Here is a 19,850-nt window from a genome sequence, read left to right on the forward strand (position 1 = left end):
TGAGAAATGAGACCCTGAGGACATCTTTTGTCATCCAACAGTATAATTGAGCTTGGATGTTGTGGTGCTTCTGATAGGAGCAGTCACTCTCATGGTTGTGAAGCTGTATGAGAAACTGCCTGTCTTCCCACAAGGTATCATTTTTCGGTTGGGATTGAAATAACTCATTTCACAATAAGCTGTGGAGCTTTTTCCTGTTATGTAGCCTCAGTTAACACAACTAGTCCATTATTGCTGACAATTTTAGAGAAGTGAGTGATTATTCTCTCAAAAAAAAAGGAAGCGATCCTGTTTACTTGTGTATAGCTGAGAAAAGTCAAAATGGCTCAGATGCACGTAGAGAAAAAGGAAGCCATACATTTACTTCTGAGGTGTAGCAGGAAAGGAGAAATTTAGAACTTCATAGTGAACTTTAGCAGCCTGATTTTTAAATGTTTCCTTTATGCAATATCGGTATTGCTAGCATTGAAGTGGTTAACAGGAGGCTGCACTTTGAAAAGCCACTTACGCTCTGTTGCTGTGATAGCTATATGATGGGAAACATTTTTTAATACAGAGAGCTTCAACTTGATGTGTAATTTATGATGTCTTAGACCATGATGGTGTTACACTTTCTTCTTTGAAGGTTATCTGTGGCTACATTGAGTGATTTTCTACCATTTTCATTCCTTAGCTTGTAATAGGGAAACCATTCATGTATTTCTGAAGGGCCTAAGAGGGTGAACATAGAGAAGGTATAAGACTAGTGAGTGTGTTTTTAGAGTGTATCGCTTACACTGAGTATACCCAAAAGAGAGACTGGGTAGCATCTAATCACTGGGTCTTACCTTACATGAGGAGGCCTGGTGGCACAACAGTTCAGCTTTTGGCTGCTAACTGAAAGGTTAGCTATTCTAACTCACCAACCAGCTCTGAGAAAGAAAGATGTGGTAATAGGCTTCCATAAAGATTACAGCCAAGGAAAACCTCTGGGGCAGTTCTTTGTCACAAGTGGTTGCTATGACTCAATGGCACATAACAACACCACCACCATATGTGAAGGAGTCCCTGGATGATGCAGGTGGTTATATGCTCAACTGCTAACTAAAAGGTTGACAGTGTGAATCCACCCAGAGGTACTTTGGAAGAAAGCCCTGGCAGTCTACTTCAAAAGGTCACAGCCATTGACAGCCCTATGGTGCACAGTTCTACCCGGGGTCTCCAGGAGTTGGAATTGACTCCACGGCAGCTGGTCTGATTGGGTACCTTATGTGAAGAAAACAATATTTGATTCAATCTGTGGCCCCCTTTATACATCCCTCACTTGCTAAGGGATCAATCTCAGTAAATGTCCTCACAATCTGTTAGTGTGTTAGAGAGCTGAGCATAATTCTTCTTTCCTCTCCTACCCCCTGCTCATATTTATTTACCAGGCATTTCTTTTCCATATTACCTCCTAAAGTTTTATGTTTCTTCGTCTACCATCCTAGTCCAAATCACCAGACTTTCTTGCTAGATTAACATGACAGTGTCTTAATTGTCCTTAGCTTGCTTGCCTACCTCACATCATCTCTCTAGTAAAGGAAAAAAAAAAAAATGAGATAACTATTTAATTCTGCATACTACATAACAGGATTTATATAATACAGTAGTTAAAGATATGGGCTTTGTAGCCATAATGTCTGGATTTGAGTCCTGACTCCCTTACTTAGGCATATGTAGTTATGTTGTAGTTATATGCTTTCAAGCCGGCCTTGACTCATAACGACCCCTCCTTGGGTTTCTGAGGCGGTATCACTATGGAAGTAGATTGTCCAGTCTTCCTTCCAAAGAGTGGCTGGTGGGTTTGAACTGCAGCCTTCTGGTTAGCAGTCAAGTTCTTTAGGGACTATGCTACCAGAGCTCTTAAATGTACTTATTGAACTTGGGAAAGTTATGTAACCTCTAAACCTTAGTATATATAAAAGGAAAATAAATTAAAACTTTTCTGATTGCGTTGACAGAAATGACATAAACATTGGGCATAGAGCTTGGCACAGAATAAGCACTCAAAAAACTACTGTGACATCAGTACTCATAAAATGCAAAGCTGAGTATTTCATTCTCCTACTTAAAACCCTTTAACTTCACCATTTCCTATAGGATCATGTTTGAATCACTTGGCACACCATGCAAAGCCCTGCTACCCTCTCCAGCTCCTTCTTTCACTGCTGCTTTCCAGAGTTTGGTGTTCTGTCCATTCTGATCCACTTCCACTGCCCCGTAGTCTATGTTTTCTCCTGCTGCTTGCTCAAGCACAGGCTGAGCTATTCCCTGGAACTCCTTTGTTCCTTGCATTCACTCCCTCTTCTCACACATCAACCACTCCTTCTCATTGTGTGTTTGACTTCTGACTCCCACTTATCCTGCAGGTATCAACTCTTCCAAGAAGTCATCCCTAATACTCCAGGACTCCCATGACATCTGTTATTGCATTCCTTATGCAGTGGTCAAACTATAGTGTAACTGAGCATTCACTTATCTATATGTTCTTCCTAAATATAACAGGCTCTTTGAGGGCAGTGCCTGGGTCATGTTTGTTTGTCTTATACCCAATTCTTAGCAGCTTTAGTTCAATAATAGTTGTTTAATCAACTAATAAATTAGTACCTGATTGGGAGAAATCAGTGTTTCATGATGCCTAGAACTGTGAAATGCTCAACTGCTGGCTGAAAGGTTGACAGTTCAGAAGTCAGGCCTGGCGATCTGCTTCGGAAAGATCAGTGTTGAAAACCATGTAGAGCTGCTCTGCTTTGCACACGTGAGGTTGCCATGAGTCACAATTGACTTGATGGCAACTGGCAACAAACCAAAAGGAAACTCACTGATACGGAGTAGATTCCAAGTCATAGCAACATTATAGGGCAAAGTAGAACTTCCCCATAGCATTTCCAAGGGCACAATGACTTGAAGGCACCTAACAACAACAAATCTTTATCAAAGCAGACTGTCTCCTTTCTCCCATGAAGTGGTTGGTGGGTTCAAACTGCCAACCTTTTTGTTAGCAGCCAAATGCTTTACCCACTGTGCAACCAGAGCTCTTTAAGTAGCAACAAACAAGCAGGAAAGCATTTGTTAAATAAATATTGCCTAGACTTTTGCATATTCTTAATCATGGCAACTTTATCTTGTATGGGTAAATTGAATATTGTTTAAAATTTTAAAGGATTTAATTCTAAATCCTAAAATCCTGAATTCAAAAAAAAAAATCCTAAAGTTATTTCAGATAAGATTATTTAGCAAAGTTATATAGTTTTTGGTCACAAAAATGTATGGTTATGAAATGAGATTTATCATTGTGTCTCATATACCGTCTCTGAAGGTAGTATGTTGTAAGCTGCTGCTGATGGTACAAAGGATTTTCAGATGGTTTCAATCTCAGAATTTCAGACTTTTGGGGTAAAACACTTACACCGAAATAATATTGTTTCAAAACTCTAGTCACATCTCTAGCCATAAAACAAACTATTGTGTTCATCAGTCCCCTTTAATGAAATCACTTTTCCCTTTTCTTAACAGAATGAGATATGATTTGGCTTATGAGGCATTCCACAAAGAAAATTACAGAATTTTCTGAGAGGTACATTAGAGACCAGTTAGAATAATCCTGTCTACATTTATTCTTTCTTTTGCAACTAATAGAAACCTGACCCATCATTGCTTTAAGCAAAAGGTGGACTGACTTAATATGAATGGCTCATGTGATCTAGGAGCAAGCTGATGCTCAGCAGACTTTGGTTTCTAAATACGATTCACTAATGTGACCATTTCTGGGAGAAGGATATAATGCTTAGTAAAGTAGGAGGCCAATGAAAAAGGGGAAGGCCCTCAGCGAGATGAATTGACACAGTGGCTTCAAGTATAGGCTCAGGTATAGCAAGGATTGAGGGACTGGCACAGGATTGGACAATGTTTTGTTCCATTGCACATAGGGTCACTATGAGTTGGAGCTGACTTGATGGCACTTAACAACAGCAACAATGTAAATAGAAACTGACCTCCTTGGAGAAATGGTTGATTTCAGAACTAGGGCAGAGAAAATATATGGTGAGGCTGGGACAATTTGATGTAAGAAAGCAAGACAACTTAGACTAATAGGGTCATGTGTAAAAAGGACACACAAACCAGTTGAAGGGACACCACTGGCAAATTGAAGACAGTATGAGCATTAAAAAGATTAATGATAAGTCTGGTAGCATAGTGCCTAAGGTACTTGACTGCTAACCAGAAGGCTGGAGGTTCAAACCCACCAGCCACTCCTTGGAAGGAAGGTTGGGGCAATCTACTTCCATAGTGATACCCCCTCAGAAACTCAAGGAGGGATCGCTATGAGTCAGGTTGACTCCACAGCACATAACAACAACAACAACGATTGTTACATAAACATATGTTAAAAAGGCACTTGACTGCTCACCAGAAGGCTGGCGGTTCAAACCCACCAGCCACTCCTGGGAAGGAAGGTTGGGCAATCCTACTTCCCTAGTGATACTGCCTTGGAAATCCAAGGAGGGGTCGCTATGAGTCGGGGCCGACTCGACGGCAAACAACAACAACAACAACATGTTAAAAAGGTGGGGAGAGAAGAAAAAGCAGCTCTTCTTTAAGTAGAATACCAGCTAATAAATGTAGAGGGAAAGGCAGAATTAGAAAAATAACTCTTTTACAGTCCCAAATGGAATAATTGAAGCAAAGATCATCAGTAGATTCTAAAACCATGGCGAAAATATATTGGGAAATAGGACAACCATAGTACAACTAAATGGCACCAAGTTACCACTCCTAGATTATGTTTAATTTAAAGAGGGATATGTATCTTTGTATTAGAGAGATGTGGCAGTAATCATCTAAGCAAGTCATCAACCTTAGAAATAAGGGGACAACATGACATTTTGTGCTTCCTGATGCAGTGAAATATGAAGTTCACAGTATAAAGTATTCTTGCTCAAACTGTTTAATTTGAATCTAGACTTAGCTTTTGGTTCACAGGAAACAAAAGTGATGGAGGGACAGGTTTAATGATATCATGAGGAGATAATCAGACAAGTGCAGAATGTAAGAATGCAGAATTGTAAGACAATTGATCCAGACTCTTAAAAAAATCAATGTCATTTTAAAAATATAAAAAGGTAGCAGAATTTTCTAGATTAAAAGATACTACAGAGACAGAATAGTCAAATGCAATGAATTAAACTTGATCGGATCTCAGGTTGAAGGAAAAATATTGAAAAAATATGTCTGGGGTCAATTGAGAAAATTTGAATATGAAATGGATATTAAATAATATTTTCTTAAATGTGATAATTATATTGTCAGAATGTAGGAAAATGTCTTTATTCTTAAGAGTTGCATGTGGCATTATTTCAGAGTGAAGTGACACAAAGTCTACAACTTACTGTCAAATGGTTCAGCTAAATAAATTTTATAAATCAAGACAGAAAAGGAATGCATGCAGAAGCATAGATGATGAGATGCTATAATTCCTGAGCTAGCAGAGTGCTCATTGAACGATTCTTTCTTCCTACTTTACTTTAGGTTTGAAAAATTTTAAAATTTTAATTTAAATGCTTTTGTTTAAAGTAAACTAGAAAAAGAAAAAAAAAAATCAATATGATGAAAGCAAAACACCAGTCGTGGGGTGGGCAGTTCCGGGAGCAGATGAAGCTCTGTTCATCAGCAGTGGCATCAAGGCCCATTGGGCTTTCTTCCTTCCTGGACTCTGTTCCTTTGTAAGCATAGAGCCAAATGACCTGTGATCATTGTGTGAAGCGTGAGCCTAGCGTTACTACCCAAATTTTGAAGCACTGTGAAAATCTCTAGACAAGCTTAGTAGAGAAGCATGGGGCAGGCCTGTGTCCTATTCATTTTTTGCATTTTCAGTATCTGAAATGTAATAGGCATTCAAAAACTATTGAATGAAAAAAACACATAAAGGGGATGACTAAATTTGAGGAATGCCTAGAAAAGCAAGAGTTTAGAAACTGAGTGACTTTTTTTCAAATCTACAAATATGTTTTGGTGGATTTAGTAGACTTGAACTAGTTGGGGGGCAACTAAGATTTATATTGGTTCCAGAAGTAAGGAAAAGGCCTGTTTTTAAATTTCCTCTTCTATGAATGTGAGTATGACTATATTTCATACTGTTTTTACTGTTTGAATTTTTCTTTTCTGAATTAATGATCAAAGCACTTTAGTGGAAGGCACTGTAGTTTTCCCTACACAGGGGGAACATTTAAGTTTGGTTAGAAATCTTCAGAGGGTGGTATGTGCAATTATACTTTGTTCCTTGGTGAGCTATGAGTCGAGCACTTAATTATGTAAAAATATTGCAAGAGAGCAGTTGCATAATCCCCAAGAGAGTAATTATTGTCTGTCTTGGCAGAATGCGAGGCTTTTAATCTGTAAATAAGCTAGTCTATGGGAAGAGCCACATGCAGAGTAAGTCTGTCTCCTAAAGGTCTCTTATGAATTTTTAAAGTGAAAGCAGTTCCTGAATGTGCTGATTGGCTGCTGCCTTTGTGCCTGGAAGGGCTTATGATGCTGCTTCTGTGGTTTTTAACCCCTCCTTAAATATTTAAGCCTCTGAGGAGGATTCCTGTAAAGGGTAAAACTGTATTTCACTTAAGCCTATAAAAGAATCTGAATATTTCAGATGTGGAAAAAATAAGATGTGCTTTCTGCAAACTAAAAAAACAAAAAACAAGATTAAACAAAACATTGGTGCTTATAGAAAGAAAAAAAAGCAAAGATGCGACAGGTAATAATATGCTGCTCACTGATTGGAGGCTAGTAAGTGTTTTTGCACATGCCATAGCAGCTAATATTTCCAAAAAGAATGGATTCACTTTCAGGGGATGTGCCTATTCTGTTTAGGCAGATCTGATACTTTTATTATCTTTAGGATAATGAAAGTGAGCTCTGACTGTGGTGTTTCAGTAGCTTCTGCCTTCTCTCCTGCTGCTGTGGACAAGCTGATGTCATTCTGTCTAAAGCCACTTGGGCACCACCAGATCCACTCCCCTTTGCCTACTCAAGAATTTCATTTACCTCTTTAGTACAAACCTGTCTTTTCGACTCCGGACTTGTATATCCAATCGCCTGTCTCACATATCATTGTATGACTAAGAGGCATTTCAAATTTAACATATTAAACATTTAACACTTGGCTTTCCCACAGTTGTGTCTAGCCTGGATGATTATAATAGCCTCCTAACTGGTCTTCCCGAAAGACCCTTTTAAAACATCAGGTCAGATCATGTCATTCTGTTGCAAGATCTCCACTGACTTCCTATCTCAGGATAGGAAGTCCTATAAGACCCTTCATCATCTGACCCTGTTACTTCTCTTACCTCACCTCCTACTCCTTTTCTTGTCACTTCCTTCTGCTCTTATTGCATTCACCTTTTCCTTGGCCCATACCAAGCTTCCTCCTGCCTCAGGGCCTTAGTACATGCTGCTACTTAATTAGCCTGGAATATTCTGGTGCTGCAGTTCTGGTTGGCATATTCCTGTCTCTCTTCACTTATCTTAGCAAGGTCTTCTCTAGCCATCCTGTTTAAAATGACTCCTCTTCTCCCGTATTCCTGATCCCTCTTCTCTGTTTCATTTTCCTCTGTTGCACTTGTCATCAAGTGAAAAAAAAATTACTATTTCATGCTTTTTTGTTTTTGTCTGTCTTCTCTCATTATAATAAGTTAAATTTTATGAAGGCAGTGATTTTGTCTGTTAGGTTCACAGCTGTATCACCTCTGCTTGGAAGAATGCCTAGGAGATAGGGAGTGCTCAAGAAATATTAACATCTCAGCTACTAACTGAAAGATTGGAGGTTCAAGTCCATCCAGAGGTGTCCCAAAAGAAAGGTGTGGTGATTTACGTCTGAAAAGTCAACCATTGAAAGCCCTAGGAAACACGCCTCTACTCTGACACAAATGGTGTCACCATGAGTTGTAGTCAACTCAAGGGCAACTGCTTCAGTAAATACTGCTGCATGAATAATTGGGAAACAACCACAAAAGGTGATTAACTATTCCCAGCCATTTTTATATCATTCTGGGTGTGATGGATGTAGATAGCATTCAAAATGATTCACTGTATACTAATAGTTATTTTCCATCCTTCAGTTTCTTTGCTTGAAGAACATAAGAACATTTCTAACAGCCTGTTGCGAGACATTTGGAATGAGAAAAAGTGAACTCTTTGAGGCATTTGACTTGTTTGATGTTCGTGACTTTGGAAAGGTAATTACATTTTATTTTTTCATATTTTTTATTGGAGAGCCTTTTATTGCATATTTACAGTTTCATATCTTGCTGAAGTAGAGCATGTGACTTAAGTGACTGAGTTATCGTCAGTATTTACTTAATTTCACATATAGATGACTTAGACAAAAAATCAAAATAAGCAAACAAAAAACCCCAAACAACAAAGAACCAAATAGCACCAACAACTGCCTAAAACAAGTTAGAGTTACTTTTTAATTAAAGCAGTATGATGGAGAGCTTTTATGGAGAGGTGGTTTTTATTTATTTGTTTTGGCTGGCTGCCTCACAGAGTAGATTACTGTTGTCCATCCTTTAGATAGTTTGTTGGGCACTCATGTCTGAGGATCAGCATTCCTTCCTTCCAATCTTCATATCAAAGCCACTAGTATTTGAAAGTTGAGAATGTTCTACTATTCCTTCTCTATGTTGATACTTGGGAAGGTGACTTGGAGAAGACATGAATCACTGAAACATTTGAGATTATCGAGTAACTCCTCCTATTTGGGTTTTGGCAGATATTTGTTGGATTTTAGTGCTTTAATTTTTTTTTAATAAGAAAATTGTATGTTTACTGTTATCAATTGTGTATATATCATACACATGTATGGTAAGTGAAAGAAATTATCTTTTCAAAGTTATGGTTGTTTATGATGAAGTGATTGGGCATAAAGTTAAACCTTTTGCATTTAAGTAGTCATAAAAGTCTCAGATTATTAAAGTGACATAACTTTAGCCTGTGACATAATTGTTTTATGAAACTAAACACATTAGAGGAAAAACTAAATGATGTTGAGAAGATTGCTCTTAACCTGTGCTCATTAAAAGTTATAGACTTAAAATTCAAGTACTAAAATAAAATCAAAAGGCTCTTTGAGTGATACATTATTTGATTCCTAAGATGTAATATTTTGGTTGGAAAGAAAAAGCAGGCAATGGATTGACTTTTTCGGTAATAAGAATGAATGGAACAATCTTGGCACAGAAACAAGGAATTCTGAAATACACCAAGTAAAGTGAAACCTTTCTGCCTAGGAAGAGAGAAGACCTAGATTCTCTATGTGGCCTTGACTCACACTCATTTTATGATCTAGAATTCATCAGCCCTCTCAGTCATCAATATACTTGCTGGCTTAGAAGACTGTATAGGAGCAAATGGGTATAAGAACATGATTTCTAAGATTCCTTTTAACTCTGGCAAGCTATGATTTAACTGCCTTGAGGTCCAGAAACAGTGATTGAGAATGTAATATGACAGAAAATTAAAGGAACTGAAAATATAGTCCATAGTAAGAAAGTGGTAGCACATTGTCCATGGCTGTGAAATGAAACTTTGAAGAAAAAGAGGAATCAAGCAGAAACCCGGATAGTCCTTCAAACTGTTGGGCCTGAAAAACACCAGAGACAATTTTTACTCTGTTTTTTGCCCCTTCTCCTTTTTGTCTTCTTTAATTTTCCTTTATTTCCTTCTGTTACAGAAAAATGAAAAGTAGCTGTTTCTGACAAAAGCATTTGAGAGCCATCACAGACTTTATATATGGCTCTACTAAACAAAAACTCCTTACTGTTGAGTCAGTTGTGACTCACAGCAACTCAGTAGGACAGAGTAAAAGTGCCCCTTAGGGTTTTCAAGGATAATCTGTACAGAAACACACTGCCACGTCTTTCTCATGTTGAGGAGCTAGTGGATTGGAACTGGCAACCTCTTGGTTAGCAGGTGAGCTCTTTAACCACTGAATAACCAGGGCTCTTGTGTATGGCTCTAAACAACAACAAAAAACTCATTGCCATCAAGTTGATTCTGACTCATAGTGACCCTACAGGATAAAGTAGAACTGTCACACAGGGCTTCCAAGGCTGTGATCTTTATGGAAGCAAAGTGCCACATATTTCTCCCACAGAGCAGCTGGTTGATTAGAACTGCCCACCTTTCATTTGGCAGCCAAAGCTTAACCACTGCACCATTCTGGCTGTAAACAAAGGTGACCTTTTTATTTTATTCCTGATAAAGGCACTGGGTGCCAAGGGACAGCTTGGTGCTTTGTGAAAGATTAAAAGAGAAAGAAGTCTTAAGGTGACATTTCAACAGATGTGTCTTATCAGTAGGCTTGTTCCTCATTAATATGTTGAGCCATTAGCTATTGATATTTTATTCTCAAAATTGTTGCATGTAGATTTTTAGAAAAATATTCCTTCATTTCAAATAATTCATTCAACAATTATTTTAAGTCTTGCTTTGTTGACAGCTCATCTTCAACTCAAATTTTCAATACACAGTCTTGATAAAGATTGAGAAGTTATGTAAGTACTTTCAAAATGCAGAGCTTTGTTCTAGTGGAATTACATTTTTTGCTAGCTTGATTGGACAACAGCAACTTTGTAGGAGACAGAAAGTTGACTGTAAAGGAATAAACAGTATGTTCCTCATATGTAAATGGCTACTTAGAATATCTTGCAAGTTTTTACTGTGAGTTGAAATTGACTTGATGGCAGTGGGTTTCGTTCTTTTGGAACTCTGAAGCAAATTTAAGGTTGTGGTTTACAATTATAATTGCTACTCAAAAGTCACCTACATTTTTGCTACTGCCAAGACTGATGTAGCTTTGTCTTCAGAATTGTATTTGACCTAAAAAAAAACATTGATCATTAAAGAATTTGTGATAGCTCTGTATAATTTACCTATACTTTTTTGACTAGTACTAAAAGGAGCAGGTAAGCAGGTAGTCGTGGACTTAGGATATATTTGAGTTATGATAAACTGCACTTAGAACAGTAATTTTTTTTTTAACATCTTATCTTTAGTAGTATGTAGTACATACAGTGCTACAGCATGGACTCTGCTGATGTTATTGTTCTCATGCTAACTCCCAAAGGCAAAGATTGGGTTTATAAAGATATTGATAATAAAAGGCAATAATAATGAAAACTGAAAACAATGAGGTTATGTGACTTATGTCAGAACCAACTCAAGACAGTCATTGGAATAGAACCCTGTTGTAAGTTGGGGACTACCTGTAGATCTTACTAAAACCATCACCACTGCCACTTAACGAACATTTACTATGTACCAGGTGTCCTTTCTCCACAGAAATACATAATTTTAAAAAATCCTCATAAGAACCCAATGAGGTAGTTAGTATTATTTTCTTCGTTATACAGATGATAGAACCAGGGCCCAAACTCGTATATCTGGTAGGTATTGGACCAATGATTTGGCTGATTCTTTAATACAGTAATTCAGACAGTCTTATATTCTAGTATGGCTCTAAGTGCTTTTTATGTTCGGCTCAGTCCTTATATTAAGTGTACTGTTGTTCTCCCCATTTTATTGATCCTAGATTATAAGTGGGGAGCTCTGGTAGCATAGTGGCTAAGACACTTGCCTGCTCACCAGAAGGCTGGTGGTTCAAACCCACCAGCCACTCCTTGGAAGGAAGGTTGGGCAATCCTACTTCCGTAGTGATACTGCCTCGGAAACCCAAGGAGGGGTCGCTATGAGTCAGGGCTGACTCGACGGCACATAACAACAACAACAACAACAGATTATAAGTGATGCAACTGGGAGAATTCATGGAGCTTTTAATATCTAAGGGGAAAAATAATGTGAAGAGAGTGTTAAATCAGAAGCAACATTATTCCTGATACTGGGAATAAAAATTTTAACATAACGTGTTGTTGTTGTTGTTATGTGCCCTCAAGTCGGACCCGACTCATAGCGACCCCTCCTTGGGTTTCTGAGGCAGTATCTCTACAAAAGCAGATTGCTCAACTTTCCTTGCGAGGAGTGGCTGGTGGGTTTGAACAGCCAGCTTCTGGTTAGCAGTCAAGTGCCTTAGCCACTATGCTACCAGAGCATTCCATTCTCTGGGATTTAATTAGATTTTACTTAATTTAAAATGACAAATATTTGTATCTGTGTGCTCCCATTCTTTCATCAGTGCATACAAATAGTGAGTCTAGGATTCATATTGGTGCATTTTTACTTAGGGATATGTTGATAAATATAAGTTCCTTTTTTTGAATTTTCAAATTTTCAGAATACTTCATATCACTGATCTCATTGGAGTCTCACAGTGGTTTCACAACAGTGAAGAAGGAAAGCAAGCAAGCATTCCCATTTTTCAGTTCTCATTTTAGTTTAGATGAGGCAACTAAAACATGGGCAGTTAAATGGGGACTTTGAGGTCTCCTTCCTGGCCATGAGAGCTGGATCAGGAGCTTAGGTCTAGGATATCCCAGCCCTTTGTGTTCCCTTGTCTGTGTTTTAAGGCCCACTGTCAGTGTGACTACTCAGGGGAAAGGATGGACATGAGGGAGAAAAACAAAGGAATTTAAAAGTACAAGTGATTTGTCACTTGGCATCTAATTGCCCTTTATCTTCAGAAAGAAGGATTACTACCTGAGATTGCAATATAATCTTCCTTACAGTCAGTAACTCTAAATAGACAGACATTGCACAGATTCTTGTCTTTACATATACCATCAGTCTCCAGTTACTTTCTCCCTCCCTTTTGTCCCATTGTAATGTATTCAGCAAGGAGCCCTGGTGGCACCATAGTTAAAAGCATTTGGCTGTTCCCTGAAAGGTGGTAGTTCAAACCCACTGGTGGCTCCGTGGGAGAAAGATGAGCACTCTGCTTCGTGAAGACTAAAAAGCCTTAGACACCTTAAGAGACAATTCTGCTTTGTTCTGTAGGGTCACTATGAGTTGGAATTGACTTGATACAATGTTTCTTTTGTTGTTGTTTTAATGTATTTTGCTCTCTAATATTTGTCTTACCACCCTCAATTCTGAGTTCAGGAAATCTACCTTGAATAGTGCCTAAGGCACTTGACTGCTAACCAGAAGGCTGGCGGTTCAAACCCACCAGCCACTCCTCGGAAGGAAGGTTGGGCAATCTACTTCCATAGTGGTACAGCCTAGGCAACCCAAGGAGGGGTCGCTATGAGTCGGGTCCGACTCGATGGCGCATAACAACAACAGCAACACCTTGAATCATAGACTTGATATATTTTCTTTAAGAAATTAGGAAAATCCTGGAAAAAATGTTAATCCACACAAATGAATAATAATTTTTCTTTTAAGTTATGAGATGGAAAAGGGCATCATTTTGGGCACTATTGTTGTTGGACGATGCAGAGTCGCTTCTGACTGTTAGCGACCCCATGTAACAGAGTAGAGCTGCCCCACGGAGTTATCTTGGTATAATCTTTATGGACGTAGCTTGCCAGGTATTTCTCCATTAGAGCTTCTGGGTAGATTTGGATCACTGTCCTTTTGGTCAGAAGCTGAGCAGTTAACCACCAGGGCTCCTTTGTATGCTATGAAAGGACTTATAATAATTTTGCCTTTCATCATTACCTTTAATTCCCAGTCTGGAGCCATTTACTCAGTGTTGTTATTGTTACTTGCTGTCAAGTCAGCCCCTGACTCATGGCAATCCTGTATATTAATACCAAAAAACCCTAAACCTATTGTCGCCAAGTAGATTCTGACTGATAGCAAACCCATAGAACAGAATCAAACTGCCCTATGGGCATTCTAAGGCTGTGAATCTTTAAGGTAGCAGACTGCCACATCTTTTTCCTGCAGAGTGCCTGGTGGGTTCAAACAACCAAGCTTATGGTTTGCAGCTGAGCTCTTAACCACTGTGCCGCTGGGGCTCCTACAGGGTCGCTGTAAGTCAGAATTGACTCCATGGCAATGGGTTTCTTATATCAATGTTGTATAATTACTCACTTCAATTCAAACTCATATATCAATGGAAATTAGAATAGTTTTAAGCACTATACACACACACACACACACACACACATATTTTGTTGTTATTATGTGCCGTCGAGTCGAACTTGACTCATAGCGACCCTTCCTTGGGTTTCCAAGGCAGTATCAGTACGGAAGTAGATTGCCCCATCTTCCTTCCGAGGGGTGGCTGGTGGGTTTGAACCGCCAGCCTTCTGGTTAGCAGTCAAGTGCCTTAGCCACTATGCTACCAGAGCTTGAATACTAAGAGTCAGCAGAGACCTGAGGCTTGATATGTCTCTCACTATGAGAGTTGTTAAATACTGAAACAGATTTGTGAAAGAGGTGGAGTCCTTGTCTAAGACTGCTGAACCTCAGAAGAGCAATGACCTTGGATGCCCTTTCATCTTTTTAAAAATTATTAATTTTGTTGTTGAAAATATACTCAGCAAAGCATCCACTAATTCAGCAATTCTTTGACCTTGATTACATTCTTCGAGTTGTGCAACCATTCTCACCCTCCTTTTCTGAGTTTTTCCTTCCCCATTGACATAAACTCACTGCCCCTAAGCATCTTATATAATTTTTTGAGTTGCTGTTGTCTTTTTGATCCCATGGAGATTAGTTCTTTAAAAAGCATAATGCTGAAGGCAGACATTTTCTTTACTAGTTGAGTTAAACTATTGTTTGGTTTTAAAGACTTCAGGGGATATTTTTGATCTAAATTGTTTAAAAATTAGTTTTAGGGGTTCACTTGGATGCACTGTTAAGAACCCTTAGAACTCTCTGGTTTTGAGTATATTTATTTCTATAGTTTTAAAATATGATTTCCTTTCTTACTTACAAAGATAATTTTTTTTCCTGGCTTCCTAGTAATAAAAATAAGTAGAATCTTGTTAGTTAACTTTTTGCTTAAGAAATATAGTTAAAAAAGCAAAACGAAAACAAAAAAAACAAAAAAAATCATTTTCTCCTGAAATAAGATTAGACATTTTGTTTTGCTTTTTTGACTTTGCAGAAGGATCTATAAGTTTGCTGACTTACATGCTATATATAACGAATTTTCTCTTACTCTGTGCTGATTGTCATTTTCTGATTAACAGTATTTTTTTTTTTTTTTTTTATGTGTTTGGAGGGTTTCCTACTGTGCTATCTGTTGACACATTCTTGCTGCAGAAGCACATGGGATTTTTCTTTAATGAAACAATTTCTAGTGAGTAATGGAAACCAGGCTGCTGCTGCTGTCCAGATAACAGCCTGAAATTGGCTCCTTCCAAGTTGTGGATGTAGGGCATATCTCTAGCTACCCTTGGACTTCACTTCAATTGTTTCTAGTATTTTGAAGCACCCTGAAAGTGTGAGGTGATATTTTTTCTTGAATCAAAGAGACTCACACCTGCCCAGAGGTTATTTCAACTGATTTTTGTAGCAATAGAGTGGCTTTAATGTATTTAGGTTCAGGACAGACACTGGTGTGTTGTCAACAGGAATCCAGAGGGTTAGCTGAGGGGTGGGTAAGGGATGCAGGTAAGGAAGTTATCAGCAGAGATAGGATTATATTTTGGTTAAGAACATAGTTTCTTAATTGGATCTTGGTTTACCTTCTGATTACAGTATCTCCTAGTTATATGACCTTGAGCAAGTTACTTCTCTTATATTCATTTTCTTTATCCGTAAATTGAGGGTATTGTTGTTAGCTGCTGTTAAGTTGGCCCAGGACTCAAGGCTATCCCATGCACAGTGGAACAAAACATTGTCTGGTCCTGTGCTATCCTAGTGATCATTTATGGATCAGATCTGGCTGATTTTTAGAAGTAGATCACCAGTCCTTTCTTCCTAGTCTGTCTTAGTCTGGAAGTTTTGCTAAAACCTATTCAGCATCATAGTAACATGAAAGCTCCACTGACAGATGGGTGGTGACTGCCCATGAAGTTCATTGTCTGGGATTCAAACCCTCGTATCTTGCATAGAAGGCAAGAATGTTACCACTGAACCATACTACTGGCCTCATAAAACGAGGTTGGGCATTAAATGAGATAATGTATGTGAAATGCTTAATAGAATGTCTTGGTGTTCAATGTCAGTACTCAATAAATATTAACTATTATTACTATTGCCACCATTATTATTATTATTAATGGACTTCAGCTTTACTGGAAAACATAGGGGTTGAATTTTGACTTGTGTGCAAGAATAAATCATTTTGGAGGGGTAAGATTAGGAAATAAGTTTTGTTCTTTCTAATGTGGCATAGTGCTATTCTATTTAGCACAGTCATCTTTCTCTCTTCTTCTGTTGCCTTTGATCTTTAAGAAATCACCTGTATTAGTTTGCCATAACAGATTACCACCAAGCAATGCCTGAGAAACTCAGAAATTTATGCTTTCACAGTTCTGGTGGTCAGAAGTCTGTAATCAAGGTATTAGCTGGCATGTGTTCCCTCCAGAGGCTCTGGGGGAGAATCTTTTCCATGCCTATACTTTGACTTCTGGTGATGGTGTTTCTTCCTTGGATTATCACTGCATCACTCCATCTTCTTATCACTTTTTCCCCTGTGTCTGTCTTCTTCTCTATGAATCTGTATCATATCTCTCTCTGCTGCTCTCATTAGATTTGGGGTCCACCAGATAATCCAGGGTTATCCCCTCATCTTCTCTTTCGTTTACAGAGACACCTTTTCCAAGTACGGTAACAATAACAGACTCCAGGGATTTGATGTAGATCTTTTGGCAGTCATTTTTGACCTACCATACTGCCCTTTCCTACTCTCAGTTATGTAGTTTAGGTGAGATTGACCTTACTCCTAGTTCCAAGGCTGAAGTTCTAATTGGTGTAATCAAATAGAGTGCTATCCTTTTGGTCATAGTGATAGGTTCAGGGATGGGCAAGTCTCTCACTTGGGGCCGGTATGATGTATTGTGTCATTTGTGAGAGCTAATCTATTCTCCTTCTGATTTGGAGGTATTTGGGTGAGAGTCTGTGAGGCATGGAAGATGTATAGCTATCTGGGTACTACATGGACTTTCAAAATGGATCCAGTTCAGAGGGAGCAGCACTGAGGAAGATCCTGGTGATAATGCATGAGACCTGAGTTAAGCTATACTTGAAGTCCAATGTATCTGTGAACTTTTAGCAACACGAGTCAATGCATTTTTCACTTTTTCTTTCTCAAACCAGTTTTATTTAGCTCTCTCAACTAAAAGGAAAATCTAAGGGATTCACTTGATTTTGTCAGGCAGATTTCAGGTGGTAGGTATGTTAACTTTTTTCCTACTGCTCAAGTTCCAGACAGACACTTTGGGAACTGTTCAGAAGCTTCTATATTTCCTATTGAATGAAGAGTGAGAGAGAGCCCCTGGGTGGAACAGATGGTTAAGTGCTTGACTACTAGCTGAAAGGTTGATAGTTCGAAAGTACCCAGAGGTACTTCAGAAGACAAGCCTAGAGCACTGTCTGGAGCAGTTCCACTCTGCTCATGTGGGGTCTCCATGAGTTAGAATCAACTCAGTGCCAGCTAACAGCAAGTAATTAAGTAGAAGCATAGCTCCGGTTTCATGATAAATGTTTTTACATTTATCATTGACTCAGGGAGATCATAGATTTTCAGACTCCAAACAGACCCTCAAAGTCATCAGATGTCTTTCTCATGTTTGTTCCTGTTCAACACGGTCAAGAAAACTGGCATAAAGGCCTCTGTAGACTGGGGAACTCACTTCCTCCCGAGACCTCCAGCCTATGTCTGTATATTTCAGCCATATAGAATGATTTGGAAGTGATCTTAAAACCTCAAGGTAAAAGAGACCCAAAAAGCCTCTAAATCATTCATCTGGAAACAGTGTGGTACTTCTAAGTGGTGCTTAGAGTTATTCATCTACTTGGGTAAGATGGTCCAATAAGTCAGAAAACCCTGAAATATTCAGTGTGACCTCTGACTCATCACTTAGTTCACTTAGTCTCTCTGTGCCTCAGTTTCCTTTTATGAAAATGAATAATAATCTACTGTGGAGGATTAATAATAATAAAAATAATAATAAAAGGCAATTTAAAAAATTGTGTTAAAGGGATAAAATATGTAAAATGCCTGGTATATTGTTTAATATGATTAAGTGAATAAATTTAGATCTTGCCAGTTGCCATTAGGTTGTTCTGACTCATGGTGACCATGTGCATCAGCATAGCATTGCTCTCATAGGGTTTTCAGTGGCTGAGTTTTTTGGAAATAGATCCATCATTTAGCCTCTCTTCTGAGGTGCCTGTGGTGGATTTGGACTGCCAGCCTTTCAGTTAGAGAATTTAGATCTAGTCTGGAGCAAATAGTTTATGTAAATATAGATCATCCAGAATTCTGTAGCTTTGTGTAAAGTCAAACAGGATTCTAATTCCTTGAAACTTGATTTATTTGGTTTGATTCTATCTGGCTCAGATTATTAAAATTATAATACATGTGTATGTATGGGTGTGTATGTACACATGTAGTTTATATTATACCTATGTTTGCCTAGGGTTTTAGCTAAGAATAGCATTCATTTGCTTTTTTTATATAGTGATTTTAGTTGAGAATTCATCAGTGAAACTTTCACTGAAGGTGAAAGGTGACTTTACCCTCATCAAGTGTTCTTTTCTCCTTGGATCCAAACCAAATTAGCAGCTATATTAGTTTAAAGCTAAGGGTGGTTTGGTCCTCCAGCACCTTAAATACATTTCTGTTCAAAAATAAATATGAGCTTGTTGAGAAAATATAGGGATACATGGTGAACTTTATGTAGAAAAGGACTTCAAAATTCTTTTTTTAGTGGCAACTCATAGCTGTCTTTTACTGTATCCACTAAGAGGCATATATATATATATATATATATATATATATATATATATATATATATATATATATATATATATATATATAAAATTTTTTGTTTTGGTCACAATTACTCCCCCAGCATACACATAGTTTATTAGCAGAGACCTGCTACTATCAAGCTGTCTTTACATTTTAAGCTCAAATTTCTGTCCCACCTGTAATACCTTATAATATGTTGTGTTAGAGTAAGCTTAACTTGTGTTATACCTCAGTGTGCATATGTAAGGAGACCCTGGGTTAAGTGATTGACTACTAACTGAAAGGTTAACAGTTTGAACCCACCTAGAGGCATGTTAGAAGAAAGGCCTAGTGATTTGTTTCCAAAAGATCATAGCCTTGAAAAACCTCTATAGACACAGTTCTCTGCAATATATGGGGTTGCCATGAGTTGCATTTGGCTAGATGGGAACAGATATTTTATTTTATTTTTTGGTATGTGTGCATATGTAAGGATAAGGGCTTCTTTGCCTAGCTGCTGCTGTTACCCTAGGCTGGCCTCTTAGCATTTTATGCCTGGCTGACTCATCATTTTCCACATCCCAGCTCCCTGTTTCTAGTCCTTGTGGGCACTGAGAGCTCACCTTCAAAAGCACCACATGCTTCCAGACATGATGATACTTGAGAACCTGTAATGGTTTCCTAATATCTGTATATCTCCTCTAAACTCTGCCAGCTTCCCGGGTCATGAGGAAACCCTTCCAGTCAAGGACTTCTGGTCTTTCCTCAGTTGCAGATGGCCATGGGGACATTACACTGCTGTGGTTTGAAAGATCATTATTGGCGAGTGCTTCCAGTTTAGTCTACAATTAGAAACATTTTTTCATATATATGTATGTAACCAGGATGAATCATCTTGGCACATATATATAATCTCTTTCTCTTCTTAAAATTATTTGTTTGAATTCCCACTCTTAATAGAAGTTAGGCAATTCTCTCCTACCCTAAATGATTCAAGAGTCTCTGGGTCTATACAGTC

The 19,850-nt window shown here is 38.2% G+C and overlaps 1 protein-coding gene across 1 annotated transcript in view; it reads left to right on the plus strand.

Annotated features, from left to right (window-relative positions):
- VAV3 (vav guanine nucleotide exchange factor 3) overlaps positions 1-19,850 on the plus strand; it is a 539,901-nt gene that overhangs the window by 102,328 nt on the left and 417,723 nt on the right. The window contains exon 2 of the mRNA XM_042782103.1: positions 8,136-8,252. Coding sequence (XP_042638037.1) covers positions 8,136-8,252 — 117 coding nt within the window. The remainder of the gene's footprint in view (positions 1-8,135; positions 8,253-19,850) is intronic.

This window comes from Orycteropus afer, unplaced genomic scaffold (assembly GCF_000298275.1).
Source record: "Orycteropus afer afer isolate SDZICR_OR568_19922 unplaced genomic scaffold, OryAfe1.0 scaffold00010, whole genome shotgun sequence".
Lineage (NCBI taxonomy): Eukaryota > Metazoa > Chordata > Mammalia > Tubulidentata > Orycteropodidae > Orycteropus > Orycteropus afer.